At 41.8% G+C, this 21563-nt stretch overlaps 1 protein-coding gene across 1 annotated transcript in view; it reads left to right on the top strand.

The window, feature by feature from the left end:
* Positions 1 to 4168: 4168 nt before the first annotated feature.
* Positions 4169 to 21563, top strand: part of cntnap2b (contactin associated protein 2b) — a 66537-nt gene continuing 49142 nt past the window's right edge. The window contains exon 1 of the mRNA XM_072668440.1: positions 4169 to 4633. Within this exon, the coding sequence (XP_072524541.1) occupies positions 4525 to 4633 (109 nt within the window). The 5' untranslated portion in view covers positions 4169 to 4524. The remainder of the gene's footprint in view (positions 4634 to 21563) is intronic.

The following is a 21563-nucleotide window of genomic DNA, read 5'->3' as shown; positions in this document are numbered from 1 at the left end:
AAAAAGAAAGAGAAAGTCAGAAAGATCAAGCGTGAGTCAAAGACTGAAAAAGAGAGTCAGAACAAAAGAGAGTCAGAGACTAAGAAAAAGAGAGTGAGTTAGAACGAGAGTCAGAAACTGGGAAAAAGAGAGAGTCAGAACGAAAGAGAGTCAGATCAAGAGAGAGTCAGAGACTGAGAAAAAGAGAGTGAGTTAGAACGAGAGTCAGAAACTGAGAAAAAGAGAGAGTCAGAACGAAAGAGTCAGATCAAGAGAGAGTCAGAGACTGAGAAAAAGAGAGAGTCAGAATGAGAGAGAGGCAGAGACTGAGAAAGAGAGTCAGAATGAGGGAGCCTCATGGAAGCTCGTGGCAGCAGAACAGTCTAGATTTACTCCTGAAACCAGCACCTTTAGTATTGTCTGAGTACAAGTACAGCGCGAGGGCCAAAGCCAGCAGCATTGTGGACAACCCCATCCACCCCTCATACAGACCCTTCTCACTGCTGCCCTCTGGCTGAAGGTACCAGCGCGTCCTCTCAGCTGTATTTGCTGTAGGGTCTAGCGGTCAGAGACGTTGCAATTCCCAACCCAGACAGTGATGCAGCTGCTCAGGATGCTCTCCACCTTCCCTCTCCCATCCTCACCTTTCCTCCATCTCTTCTTCAGGGCTCTCTTGGCTATGAAGCGGAGGGTGGTCACCTCATACTCACCTAAAGTCAACAACCATCTCCTGGTAATAAGACCTCCTCATACACTGTTAAGAGTAAAAGACCCTTCAGGAAGTTTTGGAATCTTTTAAGGTGCTTTGAGGAACCTTCAAGAACATTATTGTAGAAGACAAAGGTTCCTTGAAGGTTCAAATTCAAGAACCAAGAGTTCCCTTTAACAGTGATATAAAAAGTAGCTGGTGCTTTTTTTTACATGGAGTAAAATGTCTCTCTCTCTCTCTCTCTCTCACACACACACACACACACACACACACACACACACACAAACACACACACACATACACACACAACCAAGCAGACCTACCCACGAGCTTTGTAATTAGAGCCCTCCTCTCATAGCTGTGTATATGGTAAACATCACATCACCACCATCATCACTATCACCACCACCATCACCACCATCACCACCACCGTCTCCACCGCCATTGCGTGAGTGGATCAGTGTTGCTCTCTCTCTCTCTCTCTCTCTCTCTCTTATAATAATCCTTGTGTCACACAGGCTTGTGAAGTCTCTCCTGCCTCTAAGTAAAGGGCTCGGGAACGCTCAGCTGGAGCGCTTCAGGGTCGTGTAGCCCAGCCGCAGGCTGACCGCTGTGGCTGGGACCGGTCAGAAGTGCTGACCTCCACTGCAGGACAGAATGGAGTTAACAGGGCAGAAGAGAGCGGAACTCATAGCTCAGAGAGACTCTGACTCTCTCTTCCTGGACCTCTCTCTCTCTCTTTCTTTCTGACTCTCTCTCTCTCTCTCTTTCTTTCTGACTCTCTCCCTCTCTCTCTTTCTGACTCTTCCTTTTTCCTCAGCCTCTGACCCTGCCTTCCTGACTCTTTCATTGTCTCAGTCTCTATCTTCCTTTGTGCATATAGATATTATTATTATTTACTTTGAGCTAATTACTTATCTATGATTATTTACTTATTAACTTATTAATATTATTGTAGTTATTTGATATTATATGGCTTTTGATCATTATTGTCATTTTTGTTGAATATTTATTTACTAATAATTTAGAATTATTATGGTATTATGGAAATTATTATTATTATTTTATTCATCTATTTAGGTATTTATTTATTTGTCTACTGTTGTTTTCTACTATTGTTTATTTTGTATTGATTAATAATGTAGGTATTATTGTAAATTACAATTACAATAATAACTACATTAATAAATCAATAAAACATTATTGTAGTCATTTGTTTATAAGAATATTGCAAATGATGTTTATTCTTGTTGAATATTTATTTATTTATCTATTTTTATTATTTGTTTATGATGAGGGTTAATGTTTATATTTATTTGTTTAGTGTTTAATTGAATTATTTTAATATTTTAATTTCATTTAATTGAAATATTTTAGTAATATATATATATATATAGAGAGAGAGAGAGATACATTATCTTTATCTCTCCACCTCTCTCGCTCTCTCTCTCTACCCTCTGTCTTTGTCTCTCTCTCTCTCTCTCTCTCTCTCTCTCTGACTCTCTAGACGAGGGAGCGACAGAGGTCTTTCTGATTCTCTCTCATTCTGACTCTCTCTTTTTAACAGACTCTCTCTTTTCTTCTCTCTGACTCTTTTTCTGACTCTCATTTTCCTTACATCATGTCTTTCACTCTCTCTTTCTCATTCTCTCTCTCTTTCTGACTCAGACTCTCTTTTGGACTCTCAGAGTCTCTTTGACTCTTTTGCACTTTTTTCAGACTCCCTGACTCGCTATCTGACTCTATCTGACACTCTGACCCTCTTTCTGACTCTCAGTCTCTCTTTTGCCTCTCAGTGTCTCTCTCATTCTGGCGTGTTCTCAGTCTCTCACTCTCCCACTGTCTGTCTGCCTCTCTCACTCTCTCTCTCTCGTAATCAGACCCATCCCATCGTAATCAGACCCCTCCACCCACAATAAACACACCTGGCTGTTACCTGAGTGTGCTGCTGTGTTCACAGTGCTCAGAACATTTACATGGGGAAGGTAAGATCAGTGATCTGGAAGAGGCAAAGCAGCTCGATTAAACAGCGCCCTCTACTGGAGCACACTGACAATCACCCACTGCATCAAAGACTCCTGAACAGTTTGATCACCCTCTAATGGTCACTCAATTAAACACACACACACACACACACACACACACACACACACACACACACACACACTCTATTGCAACTCTAGAGAAGTCTCACCTGACTTTACTGTATAATCACAGGATTCAAATAGTTTGTATAAAATAAAGAGGATCTACAGCGGATCAGAACAACAGTCATTAATATAATAATATAATTATTATAGTTATCTATTATAATTAATAGAATAATTATACATATGTTTTTAGTTTTCTGGTTGTTTTGCATTTGATGTTTTATTCAGTATGATGGGACATTTTATTATTATTATTAATTATTATAATTATTATAATTATTATTTTATTTCATGCAATATTGTAAATATTCTTTCTACTTTTTAGATAAATATTATTTTATTATTTTTTGTTATGGTTGTATATAATTATTTTATTTTTTTAAAAATATTTTATAAGGATATTGTTGATATTATCCCTGCAAAGTATATATTAATTAGTTACCAATTTTTTTTTCTTTGTTTGGTTTTTTTTTGGGGGGGGGACATTATGTTTGTGCATATAGATATTATTATTATTTACTTTGAGCTAATTACTTATCTATGATTATTTACTTATTAACTTATTAATATTATTGTAGTTATTTGATATTATATGGCTTTTGATCATTATTGTCATTTTTGTTGAATATTTATTTACTAATAATTTAGAATTATTATGGTATTATGGAAATTATTATTATTTTTTTATTCATCTATTTAGGTATTTATTTATTTGTCTACTGTTGTTTTCTACTATTGTTTATTTTGTATTGATTAATAATGTAGGTATTATTGTAAATTACAATTACAATAATAACTACATTAATAAATCAATAAAACATTATTGTAGTCATTTGTTTATAAGAATATTGCAAATGATGTTTATTCTTGTTGAATATTTATTTATTTATCTATTTTTATTATTTGTTTATGATGAGGGTTAATGTTTATATTTATTTGTTTAGTGTTTAATTGAATTATTTTAATATTTTAATTTCATTTAATTGAAATATTTTAGTAATATATATATATATAGAGAGAGAGAGAGAGATACATTATCTTTATCTCTCCACCTCTCTCGCTCTCTCTCTCTACCCTCTGTCTTTGTCTCTCTCTCTCTCTCTCTCTCTCTCTCTCTCTCTCTCTCTGTATCTACCCCCCCCAACACCTCCCCCCATCTCGTCTCTACCTTGTCTCTCTTTCTTTGTCTGTCTCTCTCTCTCTATCTCCTTCCCTCGCTCTCTCTATCCACCCCTCCTCCTCCTCCTCCCCTGCCTCGTGTCCCCCATGTGTGCTGGGTGGGCTGTACCAATGCGTATGCAGGGGGGTGGGGGGTGGGGGCGGGGCGGGAGGAAGGAGAGAGATCAGCAGCTCATTAACTTCAGCACCTGGACAGCGAACGTCGCGCGGTTGACGATGCGAACGGGGCGCGCGGAGAAGCGACGCTCGCGCCTGAGATGCTTTGAGAAACGATGCGACTGCCCTCGCGCTCCGGAGCTGACTGCATCCGGCTGAGATAAGAGAGAAAAACAACAACCGAGTCTCGAGAGCAGCCTCGAGCCGTAGCCCGTATCAGCCAGCAGCAGAGCAGAACAGCCTTGTAGGACCCCTCCGAGACGGGAGGGGTGTGATCACACACCCTCGCGCTGAACAGGGGGGCAACAACCAGCTCGGTTTTCCTTTGTTTACATTGGAATAAAAGTGAAGATGGGCCGACGTCCAGGACTGGAGGTGGTCTGGATGCTATTCCTGGGGATGCTGATCAACGTCTGCACATCTAGCGTGGCGGCTCGAGCAGCAGCAGCAGCAGCATCTCGTGAGTATCCAGTGCGTTACGATGCATTAGAGCAAGGATAGACCCTTTAGCTCGTGCAGCATTGGGTGGGTGGTGGATAGGGGGGCTATTCTAAGGACAACACACCTCAAGGAAATCAACCAGGGGAGGTTATGGCTGGTGGCTCTGCTCTGTTTGATTGCATGGCCATGTTTAGCACAATTGCATGAAGTGGAACCTTTGTAGAACCTTCAGTCCTCAAGTTGTGGAGAATCGTGCAGTTGGTTGTGTAACAAAGCTTGAGTGTCTTTGTGCTGATGGGAGGTGGATGAGAACCATGTGGACCAGGAAGCACCTGAATCCTCAGTACTTTCAGCCACTGAGGGTTCTTTAAGAACAGAAGAACCATTTTCATTTCCTGAAGAACCATTTTTTGAAAAATTGATTCTTCAGATAATGGAAAGGCTCTTCACCACTGCTCGTGTTATTCCTAACATTATATACATACCCCCTTAAACTTTAAAAGGGTTCTTTTACACAAAGAACCATCCTTTCTTTGTACACTAGAGAACCAGTTGTGGTTCTTTGTGGTTCTTCTGTGGTATCGCATAAAGAACACTTGCTATTTTGAAGCAGATTTAGATTGCAGTATAGCACAAAACTGCTGAAAAGGGTTCTCATGGGCAGATTGTATAGAAGATCTATGTTTGGTTCTCCAAAGAACCTTCTACTGGACTAGTTTGTAATTGAGATGTTTGAAGGAAGAACTTTGTTTTTGAAGTTTAAGGAACCATCACAATATATAAGCACTTTATATCAATTATAGGTTTGTCCTAGAACCGTACAGCCAAGTCAAGGTGCCGAAAAGGGTTCTTTAAAGCAATTACTTTTTTTCGGTTCCCTTATGGGAAACTATATGTAACTACGAAGAACCTTTTAAATCTTTTAGGAACCATCACAAAATACCAAAAAGTCTTTATACCAGTTTTCCTAGAACTAAGAACCTACATTCCTTCAATGTTCCTTCAAGTCTTTTTAACCTCACTAAATGAGGTTCTCCTGCCCCTTTTGGCACCGTAATTGTAGTAAAGAGTGTAATGTAGATTACTCCATAGAGTCAGAAGGGGTTCTTGCGGACATATGGGGAAGTAGATCCATGTTTGGTTCTCCAAAGAACCTTCTAATGGACTTTTTGTGAGTAAAGTAACCTCCACAATGTGTACGAACTTCATACCGATTATAGGATTGTCCTGGAACCATACATCCAAGTCAGGAACCTTTAAGGAACCTTGATTTGTACAAGCACAAGGTTCTTTAAAGCGAGGAGATTTGTAAATATGAACCTTAAGAGCATTTTAAGAATGCTTTTTGAGGCTCTGTACCAGTTTAAGGGTTCTTCCTAGAACTTCCTAGAACCTACATTAGGCTGGAGATCCCCATAAACGTTAATGATGTGTCTTAATTACAACAACAATTCTCTAAAGCACCATCTGTTAAAAGGTTGAGAGGGAACTAAATGTGGTTCTCTTCCCTCTCCATCCACAAGAACCCTTTTGCCACCTTTATTGTAGCAAAGAGCATACTGTGAATTGCACTGGAGTCTAAAAGGGTTCTTAAGGACCATGTTGGTTCTCTAGAAAGCCTTCCTATGTATAGTTCTTTAAAGTCCCATTACTTACTTATTTCATTCCTAGAACCACATCTTAGGAGCCATGCCCTGGGAGGTTCTTTAAGTCGTCCTACGCTGTAAGGGGTTCTTCAGTCTTGGTTCTGAAACTCTATCTGGCATGTTTCTCGTTAAGAGTGTAAGCTGTGTAAGCCTGGCTTGTCTAGCCAAGTCTTCATTAGCACTGTGCTCGTTGGCCACTCATTGTAAAGAAAGGAGAACGTGGGTCAATACGCGGCCCGAAGCAGTGGGGGATAAATAACGATGTAAGGGGCAGCCATGGGAGCCCATGCCGTGCTCCAGCCGCGCTCGAGGAGGCATTAATAAATCATAGCCACGTGGGACGTGTTCATGTACGCGAAAGGGAAGAGGGTGCTGTTGGTCCTCCAGCCACTTCAAGCCTGGTCTCTGAAAACCCGACGTTGACCATAATCCAGGGGGAAGCGGCTCGCTAACGAGGGCTGGAGTACTTGTTTAAAATTCAGATGGACCAATTAGAACCTAGGAATGAAGCAGATCAATGGCATTGTAGATGTTACTATGGATTGTGACTAGAGAGCGGCAAGCTGAATAGCAATTGGTTGCCAGATGTCAGTTCATAAGGCCGGTAGCCTGTAATGTACTGTAAATAACATTGAATCATAGAAGGTCTTGCACATAGAGCACTTGAGTATGTCTGCTAGAAATTCTTTTAATGCATATTTTCATCACTCTCAAATACATATTAACTATAAAGACAAAAGTATTGGGACACTCATTCACTGTTTCTTCCGAATTCAAGGATATAAAAAAAACCTTTATTGTGGGAAGAAGACTTTCTGCAAGATGCTAGAGCATTGCATTGAGAATCTGATTAGAATTGGTGTCCGTAAATATTTGGACAGATAGTGTATGCATGTTAATGGCCACTGCTCTCATTGGTAAAAAAAGGTAAGCAGGTATTTGTCACTGTACAGCGAAATGTGTCCTCCACATTTAACCCATCTGTGGTAGTGAACACACACTCACACACACTAGTGAACTAGGGGCAGTGAGTACACACACATTCCCAGAGCGGTGGGCAGCCAACTCCAGCGCCCGGGGAGCAGAGTGGGTAAAGGGCCTTGCTCAAGGGCCCAACAGTGGCAGCTTGCCAAGCCTGGGAATTGAACCCACAACCCTGTTATCAATATCCCAGTGCTCTAACCGCTTAGCCACCACTGCCCCAAAGACAAGTGTCTTGTGGGTGTCTCAGTAGAGGGGTGGGAGTGTGGCTTTAAGGAAGGAGCTCATCAACAAATGTTAAGTGAATGATATTGATTAGCTGGTCCCAATATGGGTGGGATCGACATTATAGTGTAAAGGTGAAGGTGACGTGTTGGAAGCAAGCGTAGGAATCTGAGCCACTTTGTCAAGAAAGTAATTGCACCTCCAAAAACATCAGGCAGATCTTTTGAGATGTTCCTGGTATGCAGTGATCAGTACCTACCAAAAGTGCTCCAAGGAAGGACATCCAGTGAACCAGCCACAGGGCCATAGGCCTAAGGCTCATTAGTGCGATCTATGGAGGCCGCACCTCACACCTTACAGCTTGCTGCTAATTGTCTTGGTGCCACAAGATACCCTGAGACACCTTCAAAGGTCTTGTGGAGCCTATGCTGGTTTGTGCAGAACGTGTTTTGCATTTTTAAGAACCAGTAAAAGGATATTCCTAGAACCATATGTCCAAGTACTATATAGGAACCATTATTTTAACAGTGTGTATGTCGTGCACAGGTCAGTCTCCTTTTATGTGTACCTTAATTAGAATTAGAACGGTTCGGAAACGGAAGTCCTGAATCTGATGGTGGAGTGTGTGTAGATGATGCGCAGTGGAAGTGGCCCGCACTGCCACAGATACCTATTTTAGTCTAAAGTAGTTCAAAGTCTTACATAACCACCAGATCTGTCCTTTCGATTTGTGAAAAGCTAGAGGTCTGAAATCAGATGACCTTTCAGTGGCAGCGCATGCTGGAGAAACTGTAACCTAATAACAGCCAATGCTATTTATAGAGCAGCTTTTTGAAGGAGTAGTTAACCAAAAATCCAGTTCACACAATTTCTACCGTATCCCAAGCATAGTCGCTTTACCAATCATGTGCTTCTTTAGCTGTGCGCTGTGGACAGCCCTTCTAATAAAGGCATTCAGCTACATACGTACTGCCTGTAGAAAACTGTGCACTCTGGAATGATGGATGGTGCTCCATTTAACATGTTTTGGGATGACTTGGGGAGTTGGGAATGAGGTGGGTGGCAATCATCCAACATCCTGACCTCACTAACGCTCTCTTGATGCTGAATGCAATTGAATCCTCACAGCAATGCTCCTCCAAAATCTAGCAGAAAGCCTTCTTCCATGGACAGTAGAGACAGTTACTCCAACAAAAACAGGATCAGCGTTTTTTTTAAGTACTTGATTTACCAAGAAGCAAGATGAATGAGCATGTCCCAATACTTTTGTCCAGATAGCGTACGTTAGCCAGGATGTTACAAAACATATGATGCAATTAAACAATTTGATAATATTTCCATGTTGACCCCACGTATGGGTGCCCACCAGGGTCAGTGATGGGGTCGGGTGGGGTTAAACATGGGCCCCATCTGGGTTGTACATGCCACATGGGGCCTAGATGGGACCCATGTGACCTTATGGTGGGCTGTAACAATGGGGACCATTTGGGAAGCCTGTATATACAACAGTGTATGTACAAACCCTACCTGGAACCCACCTAGCCTACCTTCCACCCATGTGAGCTCCACATGAGCATGTGGGCTGAGTATTACATATAGAGCTATATCGCGCTATGGAGAGGCTGAAGAATTAAACTTCCATTTGCAAAACAACACAGATATTCCTTTCAGCCTTTTCTCGGCCTAAATCTGCAATCTTTCGACCCTATAGGCCATACTTTAGTACTTTAATAATGCTAAAAAGTGCTTGGGCCCCTACAGCAGACACAAATAAACAGATCATGGTGCCTTAATGGGGACCAGTGGTGTGGAAACCCTAAAATGACCTAGCAGGTCTCTATGTCTAAACATACACACCTTATCGCTCGCACTGCTCGTCTTTCTAGGACACACTGCGTCTGTGAAATGGATTTGCAGTGTCACAGCTGTTACACACTTTCCAATTAAGTATTCATTGAAACCAAATGAAATTTCGAGGATGAAGCAATTTCTTATCTGTCCTCCTTTTTTTCTCATCCCCAATAGCAATTAAAGCGGGCGAATAATGATCTCATTAATGCGATTGATTTGGCTGTTTTGAAAGCCTTAACAGATGAACCCTTAGAGAAATGCCATCAGCTAGGCCAACAAAAAAAAAGCTTTGGGGCTTGAGGAATAAATAGACAATGAAAAAGCTTAAAGGCCTACATTACAGGAACCTGCGGGAATAGCGTGAAATGACAGTGAGGCCTAACTCACCAGTGGAAGGCCAGAATTTATAATAGATTATATGGTCACTTAAAACTGACAGTATAATGAAAAACCCCAAATTGAAAGTGGGTTCTGTACAGTACAGAGAGAACGGGGATGTGTTGTGTATATCAATCCAATCCCACAGGAATGAAATAAGTTATATTATCACAGCCAGGGGCGTTTCTAGACTACAGAATTTCGAGGGGTCCAGTTGTTCATGTTAGCTGGATAACCCAGGCTTCTATGAGGAGTAGTTTACTTTACTGTTATACTGCCGATATCACGCCGCTCATTCTGCAGGCTTGTGTTATCAATGCTTGTGCTGCTAGCTAGCGTAAATAAAGCCTATGCTAATGTAACTGATGGCTTTGCTAGCGCTAGTTTAACTAATGGCTTTGCTCCAGTGGTCTAATAGGAATTGTTGGTCAGTTAAAAGTGGCCTTAAACAAAACATACAGCTATGAGTTATCATTACTTTGTCTGTTTCATGGCTGACTTTTTTAAAATACACTGGCTTCTACGGACAGACACTGGGGCACTATGGGAAATGTAGTGCCTGTAGTGAATTTGCATGGTTAATTGCATGGATACAATTGGCTTCTTAAGGCAGGGACTACAACAATATTTTACTGGGGCACGTGCCCCCAATAAATTGGGTCTAAGGACGCCCCTGAAAACACAGAAATTGTCTAAAGGAATTAATCTGAACGAGAAAGGAGGTGGGGTCATGGGCTGGTTTGGTAGGGCTGGGCAGTACTGATAAAATCCTAGTATTTTCAGCATCACAGTATTTCACAGTATGTGACTGGTGAAGCATTTCAAGGATTTTTAAAATTGTTTTAATGACGACAAGCTGAACAATTCCACACGATAATGATAAATGTACTGTTTCTGAACATATTGGAGGAACCTGTTGACCTGCTAGGTGCCTCAGGTGTCACTATTACACAAAAACATTCTCCAAAATAGGTGCTATATCCAAAATAGCAAGTTTACAGGAGAAGGAAAAAACCTTCTTAACTTTCAATGGAAGTCAATGGAAAGATATTTTATTCCAAGTAATTTTGGAGCATTTCCATTGGTCCATCATGAAATTGTGACACAATGTAAAGAACAACCACCAGATTCAAATTATGTCAAAAAGTGAAAATGGAGATTTAAGTTTTTTGTGAGACAGCATTAATTAAAACCGGTATCTACACATTAGTCAGCAAGTGAACAGTCAGTTAAAGTTGTTGTGTTGTTCCTGAAGCAGTGAAGGCTAGATGACTGGGTCAGAACATCTCCAAAACATCAGGCAGGTCTTGTGTGATATTCCCAGAATGCAGTGGTCAGCACCTACCAAAAGTGCTCCAAGGAAGGAAAACCAGTGAACCAGTGACAGGGTCATGGGCCTAAGGCTCACTGATGCTCAGGGAGGCCCCACCTCACAACTTACAGGACTTGGTGCTAGGATCTGGTGCTAACATTAGTCTTGGTGCCAGATACCAAAAGGACACCTTCAGAAGTCTTGTGAAGGTCAAGGCTTGACGACTTAGAGCTGCAGAGTCTTGGCAGATGGTTATAATGTTGTGGCTGATGATACTGGTAACTGGTGTTGGAGGATAGGTGTAATATGATCCCTCATTTTTGTGCGTGTCAGGATTCTCACCGCAGCATTCTGCACCCTCTGCAAGCTGGAAATAGAGCTCTTCGGTAGGCCGGAGAAAAGAGCATTACTGTAATCCAGGCGCGAGGAGACCAAAACCAGGCAAGAGTTTCTCACTTTCAGCCAATGAGAGAACACTGTAGACCTTGGATGTATTTCTAAAGTGAGAGAATATTGTTTCTCAGTGCTAAGGTCAGTGGTAATGACCTTAATGACCCTTTTTTAAGGTTTAAAGAACCTGGGGCACATGATATACAGGTTCTATCCAAATAAAAGGGCTTGTCCTATAGTCCTGGTGCACTTGGTAGGCTTTATTTTTCAGTGTTTGATGTATTATATTTGATATTTTAGGAGATTTTTCATCAGCATGACACTGGAAATGTCACATAAAAGAACCAGATACTATATTAGCAGGATGGCCCCTTCCCATTGGCTGTGACTCGACATGGAGATTAATTCTCGTGTGTTTTGTGATGCTAATCATGCAACGCTCGTTGAGATGCGAGGCACCTGCCGCCACCATTCGTCAGAACCATGTGCCAGACCTCTGCCATCTGACCCTCCCCCCCACCCCCTGTCCTCCTGCAGCTCCCTTTGTCAGCCCGAAGATGGACACAGTCAGACAAAGGCCTCCAAGCAATAAGCTTCGGAAAAAAATTCACATACTCGACACATACGCAATATATTTTCATCTAATATCACAGCCATGGCTAAAGGCGAAGAGGAGGAGGGGGAGGAGGAGGAGGTGGTGGTTATTGTTTATTTCATTTTGGACTCCCGGGACCCACTCAGAGACATGATGTGATATTTAGAAAAGTGAACACTGCACAGAAGACTGCACTCTGCCATAACGATCTATAGAGAGGGTCTGAATGTGCATAAATATAATACCGATGGCTAACTGTACACACAATCATGTCAACTTCTGATACAGGACAAGGGAAAAACCTTCGTAACTTTCAATGGAAGTCAATGGAAAAAGATTTCATTTCAAGTCATTTTGGAGCATTTCTATTGGTCCTTTCATTGTGAAATTTGAACACAATGGAAAGAACAATTGCCAGATTCAGAAAGTGACGAAAATTGATACACACTTTGGGACAGAAGTATTGGGACAATTGCCCTTTTACTGTTTCTTCCAAAATTAAGAGTACTGTCTCTACTGTCCAGGGAAGAGGAATTTCTACTAGATTTAAAATAAGCACTGCTGTGAGCATTTGATTGCATTCAGCGACAAGAGCATTACTGAGCTCATAGTGTTGGATGACAATCACCACCCCAGCTCATCCCCAACTCCCCACCTTATTCCTAAAAGCACTGAATGGAGCACCACCATCCATCACTTCAGTGAAAACAGTTCTCCACTGCTCCACAGCTCAATGCTGGGGGTCTTTATACCCCTCTACTCACCCACGCCTGGCATTAGGCAGCATGGTGCCAATAGGCTCATATTTTTCTGCTCCAGAGAGTCCTATTGTATTGGCAGCACTTCTCTACAGGGCTAGACTGAAGCTGTGTTCAATGTCTATGTGTGTATTTGTGCATTTACATATATGTATCAGCAATGGGTGCAACGTGAAGTTGCTGAATGCATTCATTAGATGGGGCGTCCACAAACATTTAGACACACACATATGGAAATGTATAGATATAGATTTGTATGGTAGCAACAAATAAATGTCATTTTGATTTGTATTTATTCTAATATTCAGATTTCTGAGGCCCTTTGCACAGTTCTCTGTGTATACATGCATTATGGCGCCTGAGTACAGACCAATCCTGCATGAACCAGCAAACAGACGGATGAATAAGTAAAAGCCTTCTGCAGCGCAGTCTCTTATTACTGCTGCACTCTAAAGGCTGACTAAGACGCTAGACACTAAACCCTCCGTTACTTCCCCTGCCTGATTACCAGCCCGCCTCTCAGCAGGAGGGAGAGTCAGATGGGGTGGGTGGGGGTAAAATGAATCCCTCGTGCTCTCTCTCTCACTCTCTCTCTCTCTCTCACTCTCTCTCTCTCTCACTCTCTCTCTCTCTCTCTCTCTCTCTCTCTCTCTTTCTCTCTCTTGTTCAGCCATTGAATACGTGTGTCCATTCAGATCTCAGTTCTTCTCTGAGCGCGGCACGGGCAGACGCGGTGCAGAGAGCGATGGGGGAGAACAAAGGGGTCTCAGACAGGGGTCCATTCACAGGCTCTGTCAGCTCATTAATACAAGATGGGGCTCTTCATCTTAGGCCTGTAATCGACTGCTTACACTCTAAACCTAATCGTCCATGTTGAGTTGGACCAGCTGCTGGCCCGTGCATGAAACATGACTTTTTCGGGTAGAGAAAGAGGGTTCTACGAACAAAGACAACAACATTGAAGTGATGGGTCGGCTAAAAATAAAATGGTATCTCTAATAATTGGCTAGTAGCAAGTCTAGTTTTGCCGGACCACCATTGGCTGCATAGAATCATTAGTGGCATTTCAACAATGGGGAGTTTGGGAACAAAATATCTGCTCTTTATTTTGGAAAAGGTTCTGCGACATAAAATGACCGTGATTATGTTTCCTGTAGCATTTCATGTGACCCGGCCTGGTAAAGGACTCAAGCTTGCCCTCAGAGCCTTCAGATGTAGACCTCATATTTACTCGTTTTTTAGATCTGGAGGGTCCAGGACCTCATCAACATGGCTTGTAACTTTAATGCTGGTCAAGGTCAGCAGTCACCGCAGTATTTATGGGTTACTGGGCAAGGCCAGTGGCTGTTGTGGTTGCAATGCTAACACAACGATAGAGTTGCTAGCACCACAATGCTATGATGCTAACGCCGCACAAGCGATGCTAGCGCCACAATAACAGTGCTAGCCGAGGGCAGCAGTCGCTGCGGTAGCGGTGTTGACATGTTGACAGACTATTTACATGAGTGTTGTCGCTGACCATGTGCATCCCTTCATGACCACAGTTCACACCAGTCTTCTAACAGCAACAGCAACGTTCAGCATCCTTTATTGGGCCCTAAGCAGATTTTCATTTAGAGCCCCCCCATACCACCACCTCTGCACCTCTTCATCATTTTATAGGCTACACTTTTTTTTTTATTAATTTCTTAGAGCGATTTGCTGAGAGAGACAGGTAGAGATATTGTGCAATACGCTGAAGCGCCATGGCCTTTATCAACCACCCAGGCGGTGCATATCTGCAATTGCCCAACAGTGGCAGCAGCTAACAGCAGGAACTGATTGACCTAGTATTGGTGTACCAACTATAAAAATAAATTAAAATTGAAAATATAATATATTTTTTATCATGATATCTTGGTGCTCTTGGAGGCCCCCTGGTGGTCCTGGGGCCCTAAGCAGCCGTGTAATTTGAGTATGCCTTGGGCCAGCTGTGCATGCATCCAAACACTACCTTTGAAATGTGATAGATTACGAGAGATTAGCAGCATTAAAAGTTCTCCTGAGGAACACGCAGGAACTGTGTGATGCAATCATGTCAACATGGAGCAGAATCTCAAAGGAATGTTTCCAACATCTTGCGGAAGCCATGCCATGGAGAATTGAGGCTGTTTGGAGAGCAAAGCGAGGCCCTACCCAGTATTAGTGCAGTGTTTCCCATACAGTGATTGTATTGGTGAGTGTGTAAGCTGGCATGTTTTCAGCTGGAAGCCGCCCAAAGAGTTTCACATCAGTTCACTGCACGTCATAAATTTCCTAAAATGATGGGAGGGAATTTATCCGAGAAAACAGTGTGGACACTTAGGAAATGATGCAAGACTCCAATGCATCTCTAGCTGGACTACGAACCCTGCTGAATACATGCAGCACCTTCAGCAAGACATTCTTCTTCAAGTGCTAGTGGTAGAAGTGTTCCAGCTGCTTTTGCTGTGAAACTGTCAGACTGTCAGTAGGACTCTTCGAGCCTCTTAAACTTTGCCCGCGTGTCTTTATAGTCGATGTGTTTTTCACTTGGATTGCCGGAGAGAAGTTCTGCTGAGAGATGAGCTTTTATTCAGACACAGAAAATCTCGAGAGTTGAACATCGATTTCATGGCCGCCCATCGTGCCTCAGAGCTTCTTTAGAGCAGCAGTAGATCTTGAAATCAGCCAGTGCTGTAATGAGAAGAAAAATAGGATTCGCCGGACAACTTGGCTATCTGCTGGATTCTGTAAGGGTGCCAGAAAATGGAAGTTCATATTGATTAATAGTGAAATGTCTGGAGAAACTTTTTTTTTTAGATGTTTTGAGCCAGAATTGGATTCCTGGAACAGAAGAGGATGGGTCGGCTGCATGCCAAGACTCCTGTAGTCCATTTCGCCAATTGGGTAGGCATGACATAAAACACAGCCAATCTTTGTTACTCAAAAACATTGGTTTCTTTTGGATGAATGCAATACTTCACCCTCATGATGGCATATGAAAGCTCATAAGAAACAGCCAGCATTGTGAAGTTATGCGTAATGAGTTAACGCTAGGTAGGACTTTCTAGTGTTCGTTCACTACAATCCACACAAAAGCGTCCATACAGGGTTCCTAAAAGTGATGCCATAGCTGAACTGTCTTTGGTTTCCTGAAATACACATTTGAAAGAGATTTGTGATGCTGAAGTTGAACTTTTAAATGTTTAAAGACTTTTAAACGGTTCTCAGTTTAAGGGCTCTTCCTAGCATCTTAGCATTGCTTGTGGAGCTTCACTCATTTACATTCACATAAATGTTTTTTTAACCCCCTAAATCCTGATCAACTGAATGGCAACGTGGCAAATGTCAACGTCAACAACACCCCCATCCCCATCCCACCCCAGTCAGTAGCAGTGCCGGTGTTGCAAAAGACAACAAAGTCAATCTTAAATGCTAACTAACTTTGCTGACAAGATTGCAGCATGAAGCTGGAGGTATTTTTTAGCTGGAACCTTTTTCTCTTTTTTTGCATGGGAACACTTCATAATTCACATCTTCACTGGATCTGGCTGATATGAAATGTTTTGAAATATTAAAAAATAAATAATTAAAAACAACACGAAAACTTTGCAGTGAGCTTATCTCACGGCATGAATCTGAAATTCTACCTTAAAACAGTGCAGTTTCATTCGGCCTCCTGTAAGCTCTGCACCATTAATCAGAAAAGGACAACACCATTTCTTATCTCTGCTAGTTCAGAGTAAATTCAACACAACAACTATAGATAATATTTAGAAGAGAATTATGGAAATGAGTCGACAGGGGCTTTAAACACATTACGTGAGCCCACACTACAGCGCTTCACTCTCAAAGCAGCATTGCTGTCGTATTTAACATCAGTTTTATAGGTCCTAAAATAGACCCCTGTGGGACACCACGAGATTTTGCCAAACCAAATGTGCACCAACTAATTTACAATAGTTTCTGCATTTAGATTAAAAACTAAAATAAAGCTAGGGATTCAATGGATTAAAGAACCGTCCATGAAGAGGTTCCTCTATAGCATCACTGAATATAGCATCCGCAGATGTTTTTCTGTTTATTTAGACTAATCAAATAAAAGTGACTCAAATGGAAACGGCAAATTCTTTAGCAAATTTCTAATTATTGCATGAAAAGAAAAAAAGAATATGGTCATATGACTGACCTGCAGCTAAACAATATGACAGAAGACAGCAGGGACAGGTGGACTGATGAAGCAATGTGCTTTTACGATTAGCTCAATACCATTAAACGAGACAGTAGACCAAGTTGCTCAACATTAAAGATGTAAACCTACTTACACATGAATAAAGCAGCAGTTCTCATAAAAGTTTCTATAGGGAAATAATAGCAAAATGGACAACAGCATAACAGCCTTTATTACAGCTGATTGGCTAATGCCAGTTAGCACTTCAGTGGTCAACTAGTCTCTATGTTCTTTCCATGGAAAATTACAGCCAACGTATTAGACTAACGGGAGTACCTGGCTTTCCTTTATTAAATGAAGAAGACTCAATGGTGGCACAGCGAACCAATAGTTCTAGACATTTACTGTGCAGTGACCTTGTTCTTCAACAAAATCTGGTCCTTGATCTCAGATCTTTGTCAGCTGATGCACACACACAGTGTAGTTCAAGATTCAAGGTCAGTCTTCTCTCTGCTGATCACAATGGAGACACCGAAGGACCAAAGGATGTGTGATGGCTGTGTAATTTGGGCTTTGTTAGACCATGTTCATTAAATATCAAATAAATTCAACTACATGAGTGAGGTGTCCCGTGCCCCCTTAGATCCTATGTGGAAGCTCACAATTGTAGTCACTGTCATAACTACAATACTGTTGTAATTAACACTAACACTTTTATAGGCCCCAGAATAGAACCCTGTGGGACTCCCCGAGATATGCTAAACCCATCAGTTACCAAGGAAAAAGGTCATGAGTGTAACTGGAGAGTGATCCGGCATCAGTCACTGTCTTCGTTGTCCACAACTGCATAGTTTTATCACCCGAACCCTTGTCATGTGGCAGATGAAGCACAGTGGAGCTGTGAGTGAGAAAGTGAGAAAGAAGGCTTCATCAGCTCAGGACACGGTCAGGTCCCAGGGGCAGTAAGCCTGACACAGATCCTCAGACAAAGAGAGGTTGTCCTAGCTCTCGAAACTGCTTTAGCCTCCCAGTGAGTCTCAGCAAACGGCTCACTCTTAGCTACTCCACCCGAGGCTACACACTTATACTTCCTGTAGGATCATGGATAAAATACTCAAAAGTGGAGCTTTTTCCTCAGTGGAAAATACAGCAGTATGTACTCTGTGGCACCTTCCTGATCTCTGGTGTATAGCAGAAGTTACAGCAGCCGCTTACGCTTTTAAAACCCTGGACATTATCGGGGGAAACTATTACCGGTAATTGCATCGTTCACACACTCAGGTCTTAAATGGGGCTTTGAAAGTCCCATTTAACGGGACGTGAACGGCCAACAGATCTTTAATTCCGTAATCATGTACCTGTACCTTTTTTGTCTCATGAAAACTGTGAAAACAAAGTATGGTGGCTTTAATCTACACTATATGGACTAAAGTATTGGGACACCTGCTCATTCTTGGTTTCTTCCAAAATCAAGGGTGTTTAAAAAAGAGTCTGTGCTGTCCAGGAAAGAAGGCTTTCTACTAGATTTTGCTGTGAGCATTGCTGTGAGGATTTGATTGCGTTCAGCGACAAAAATCCGAGGTCAGAGGTCAGGATTGGCCCCCAAGGCATCCCAAAAGTACCATCATTCCAGAGAACACTGCACCTCAGCTGAAGGCTGGGGACTTTATACCCATCTAGCCCACGCCTGGCATTAGGCATGGTGCCAATACCATGTCTTAGACCACCTTCATTGAGCTTACAGCACAGAAGCAGAGCAAATTTCTATATATTGCTGCTACTTTTGTACTTGCACATGCATATTCAACTCTACTCGCTTTATTTTAGTGTACTTTACTGTATATATATGCTTATTTTGTTTCTCTCTTTTTGATATTGATATTTATAAGAATATGTCAGTAAATGGAGGAACTGCAAAGTAAGAATTTCATTGTACAGTGTACTCTTGATCTTGAATCTTGGATCTTAAATGATAGCCAGAATCAGCCAATCCAAAAGCAACTAAGTAAGAAGAATATCTTCTTGTCTTTCTGTTCAGTAATGTTTTGTAGGTGAATTTATTGTGGTTCACATTCATCAAATGAACAACAGATGACAGTTAATAATGTATTAATTGGTGTGATATTTTGGTGGGCGGTCATATGGCAACAAACTAATTGAAAAATGATTAACGAGTCCCAGAAGCATTGGATCTTTCTGCCTGTAGTTCCAGCAGAGCTGATGTTCATCAATAGAATGGATAGCTGTGAATGTGTTTAATTAAAGATTACCACAGTTTTTCACTAAACATAATTTGGCCTATTTTCCACCATTCCTACTGTTTATCCGGAGAAAAAATACTTTTTCAGACCCTGACCAGACCATGAGCACTAGAATTTATCTCAGATACTACAACACTAGTTGGCTAGGTTGCCCACCCATTAATAAAACCGATGGAAAGTTAATTTCCATAGCTTACTAGCGCTCATTCATCATTAGAAGTGTTAGCATTTTTGCATGAAGTATTCCTCGAAAAATCACTGCCCTCAGATCATTTATCTTCCTTGCTAATTCTTAAATATCACCTATCTCACGTCTTCTGCTCTTAACCTGAAGCTTAATTGTGTTTTTTCAGTGATAAATTACACTTTCCCTCACCGCAAACCTATTAGCTAAAGGTAAAGGTGCACGTATTTGTTACTGTACAGCAAAATGTCTCCTACACATTTAACCCATAGTGATAGTGAGTACACACACACACCCAGAGCGGTGGGCAGCCAACTCCAGCGCCCGGGGAGCAGAGAGGGTAAAGGGCCTTGCTCAGGGGTCCAACAGTGGCAGCTTGCCGAGCCCGGGAATCGAACCCACAACCCTGTTATTGATAGCCCGGCGCTCTAACTGCTAAGCCACCACTGCTCCACAGTGTTTCTTGAGTTAACCGTACTGAAACCATATAAACCATATAAGAGTCTTTTAAAGATTACTTAACAAATTAACGTGGTTTAAAGATAGTGTATAATGGCTAGGCAGACAGTTTGTGTGATGCTAACCTGATGGCTAGTAGCTTTCAGTACTTATTAGCTATGTTAGCTATGCTCAAAACCAAGGAAGCAAATTTCAGACATCAAACGCATAGACTGTTTGGTTATATTTTCGGGTAATGGGCAAATTGTATACACTATGTCCAAATGTTTGTGGACACCCCTTCTAATGAATGCATTCGGCTACTTCAAGTTGCACCAATTGCTGATACAGAAACAAACATGCACAGCTTGTCTCGGCATTGTAGAGACTTACTGCCAATAGAATAGGACTCTCTGAAGCAGATAAACATGAACCTATTGGCACCATGCTGCCTAATGCCAGGAGTGGGCCTAGTGGGGTATAAGCGGGGTATAAAGCCCCTAGCATTGAGCTGGAGTGATGGATGGTGCTTCATTCAATACTTTTGGGATGAGTTGGGGGAGTTGGGAATAACCAAATTCCTGACCTCACTTACAAGAGCTCTTGTCGCTGAATGCAATCAAATCCTCATAGCAATGCTCCTCCAAAATCTAGTAGAAAGCCTTCTTCCCTGGACAGCAGAGACTGTTACTCAAACAAAAGCTGTATCAACTCTTTTTAATACCCTTGATTCCAGATTTTTATCCAGACGAAATCAACTCAGTTTATTTTATATATCAGAAGTTTGACAGAAAACATAAACAGTAAGAGCTGCTTTGTAAACAGCATGGGCTCTCGTCTTTGATAATCCGCACCCTGTCAGATCTGCACGATGTGGTAAGGAAAAAAAAATCGAATTTTAATGCTTAGGGAAAAAATCTCCAGCATACACTAGTCAACACTCCGGCATTCACTTTCAACACTATTCCCATATGTTCACCCTTCAGAATCCCTGCAGCTGCCGAGGCTTCACCACTGAATGCTAAATTGTGATCTCAAGGGTAAAAACTCTCCAGATTTTGTAATTGTTTTTCAGACTTAGCTGTGAAACGCCTGAGGGGCAAACGTTACATAGAAATGTCAGCGTTCATTAAACCATGCTCTTCTATCTCCGCTCTTTGTCTCCCACTAGCATTGCTCAAATATCTTTAGGCCAGTTGGGTCTAATTTTCTCTCCTTAAACCCAAAGCCTCCCTTTCAGGGGGCGTGACAGTTATGGAAGGAGTCTGACCTCTAGAGATTCTCAATGGGCAATCCACAGTGAGACTGTGGATAACTGGATGGCAGCGGCAGCTCGGTCTGAACCAATCATTCTTGTGGCCTGGCACAGATCTCCAGCTGTATCAAACTTGTCTGGAGCATCCTCGCAACTTTAACTTTGCTAGTTCGGACCATGCCTTCAGCTTATGATGATCATTTGGGAGAAGACTGTAGGAGGGGGGGCTGATGTTTGGGTGGCTTCTGCTTTGTGGTAGGAAGACAGTCACACCTCTGATATTATGTGGTGCCAGGATAGATAGAGGACAGAGTAAAAAGGGAGGTGACGGGGTGGTAGAGGGTTGCACAGACTTGAAGACACGTGAACAAGGCTGAGATGGAATATAGTTACAATATAGTTATAATAACTATATTCAGCAATAGTTTTATTTCTTACAATAAACAATAAAATTGTCCATTTAAGACCATTTTATAACATTGATATAATGCAATTACTCCCTTT

The sequence above is a fragment of the Salminus brasiliensis genome, chromosome 23, assembly GCF_030463535.1.
Source record: "Salminus brasiliensis chromosome 23, fSalBra1.hap2, whole genome shotgun sequence".
Lineage (NCBI taxonomy): Eukaryota > Metazoa > Chordata > Actinopteri > Characiformes > Bryconidae > Salminus > Salminus brasiliensis.
The sequence above is the reverse complement of the archived record's forward strand: the minus strand, read 5'-3'. Positions and strand labels throughout refer to the sequence as shown.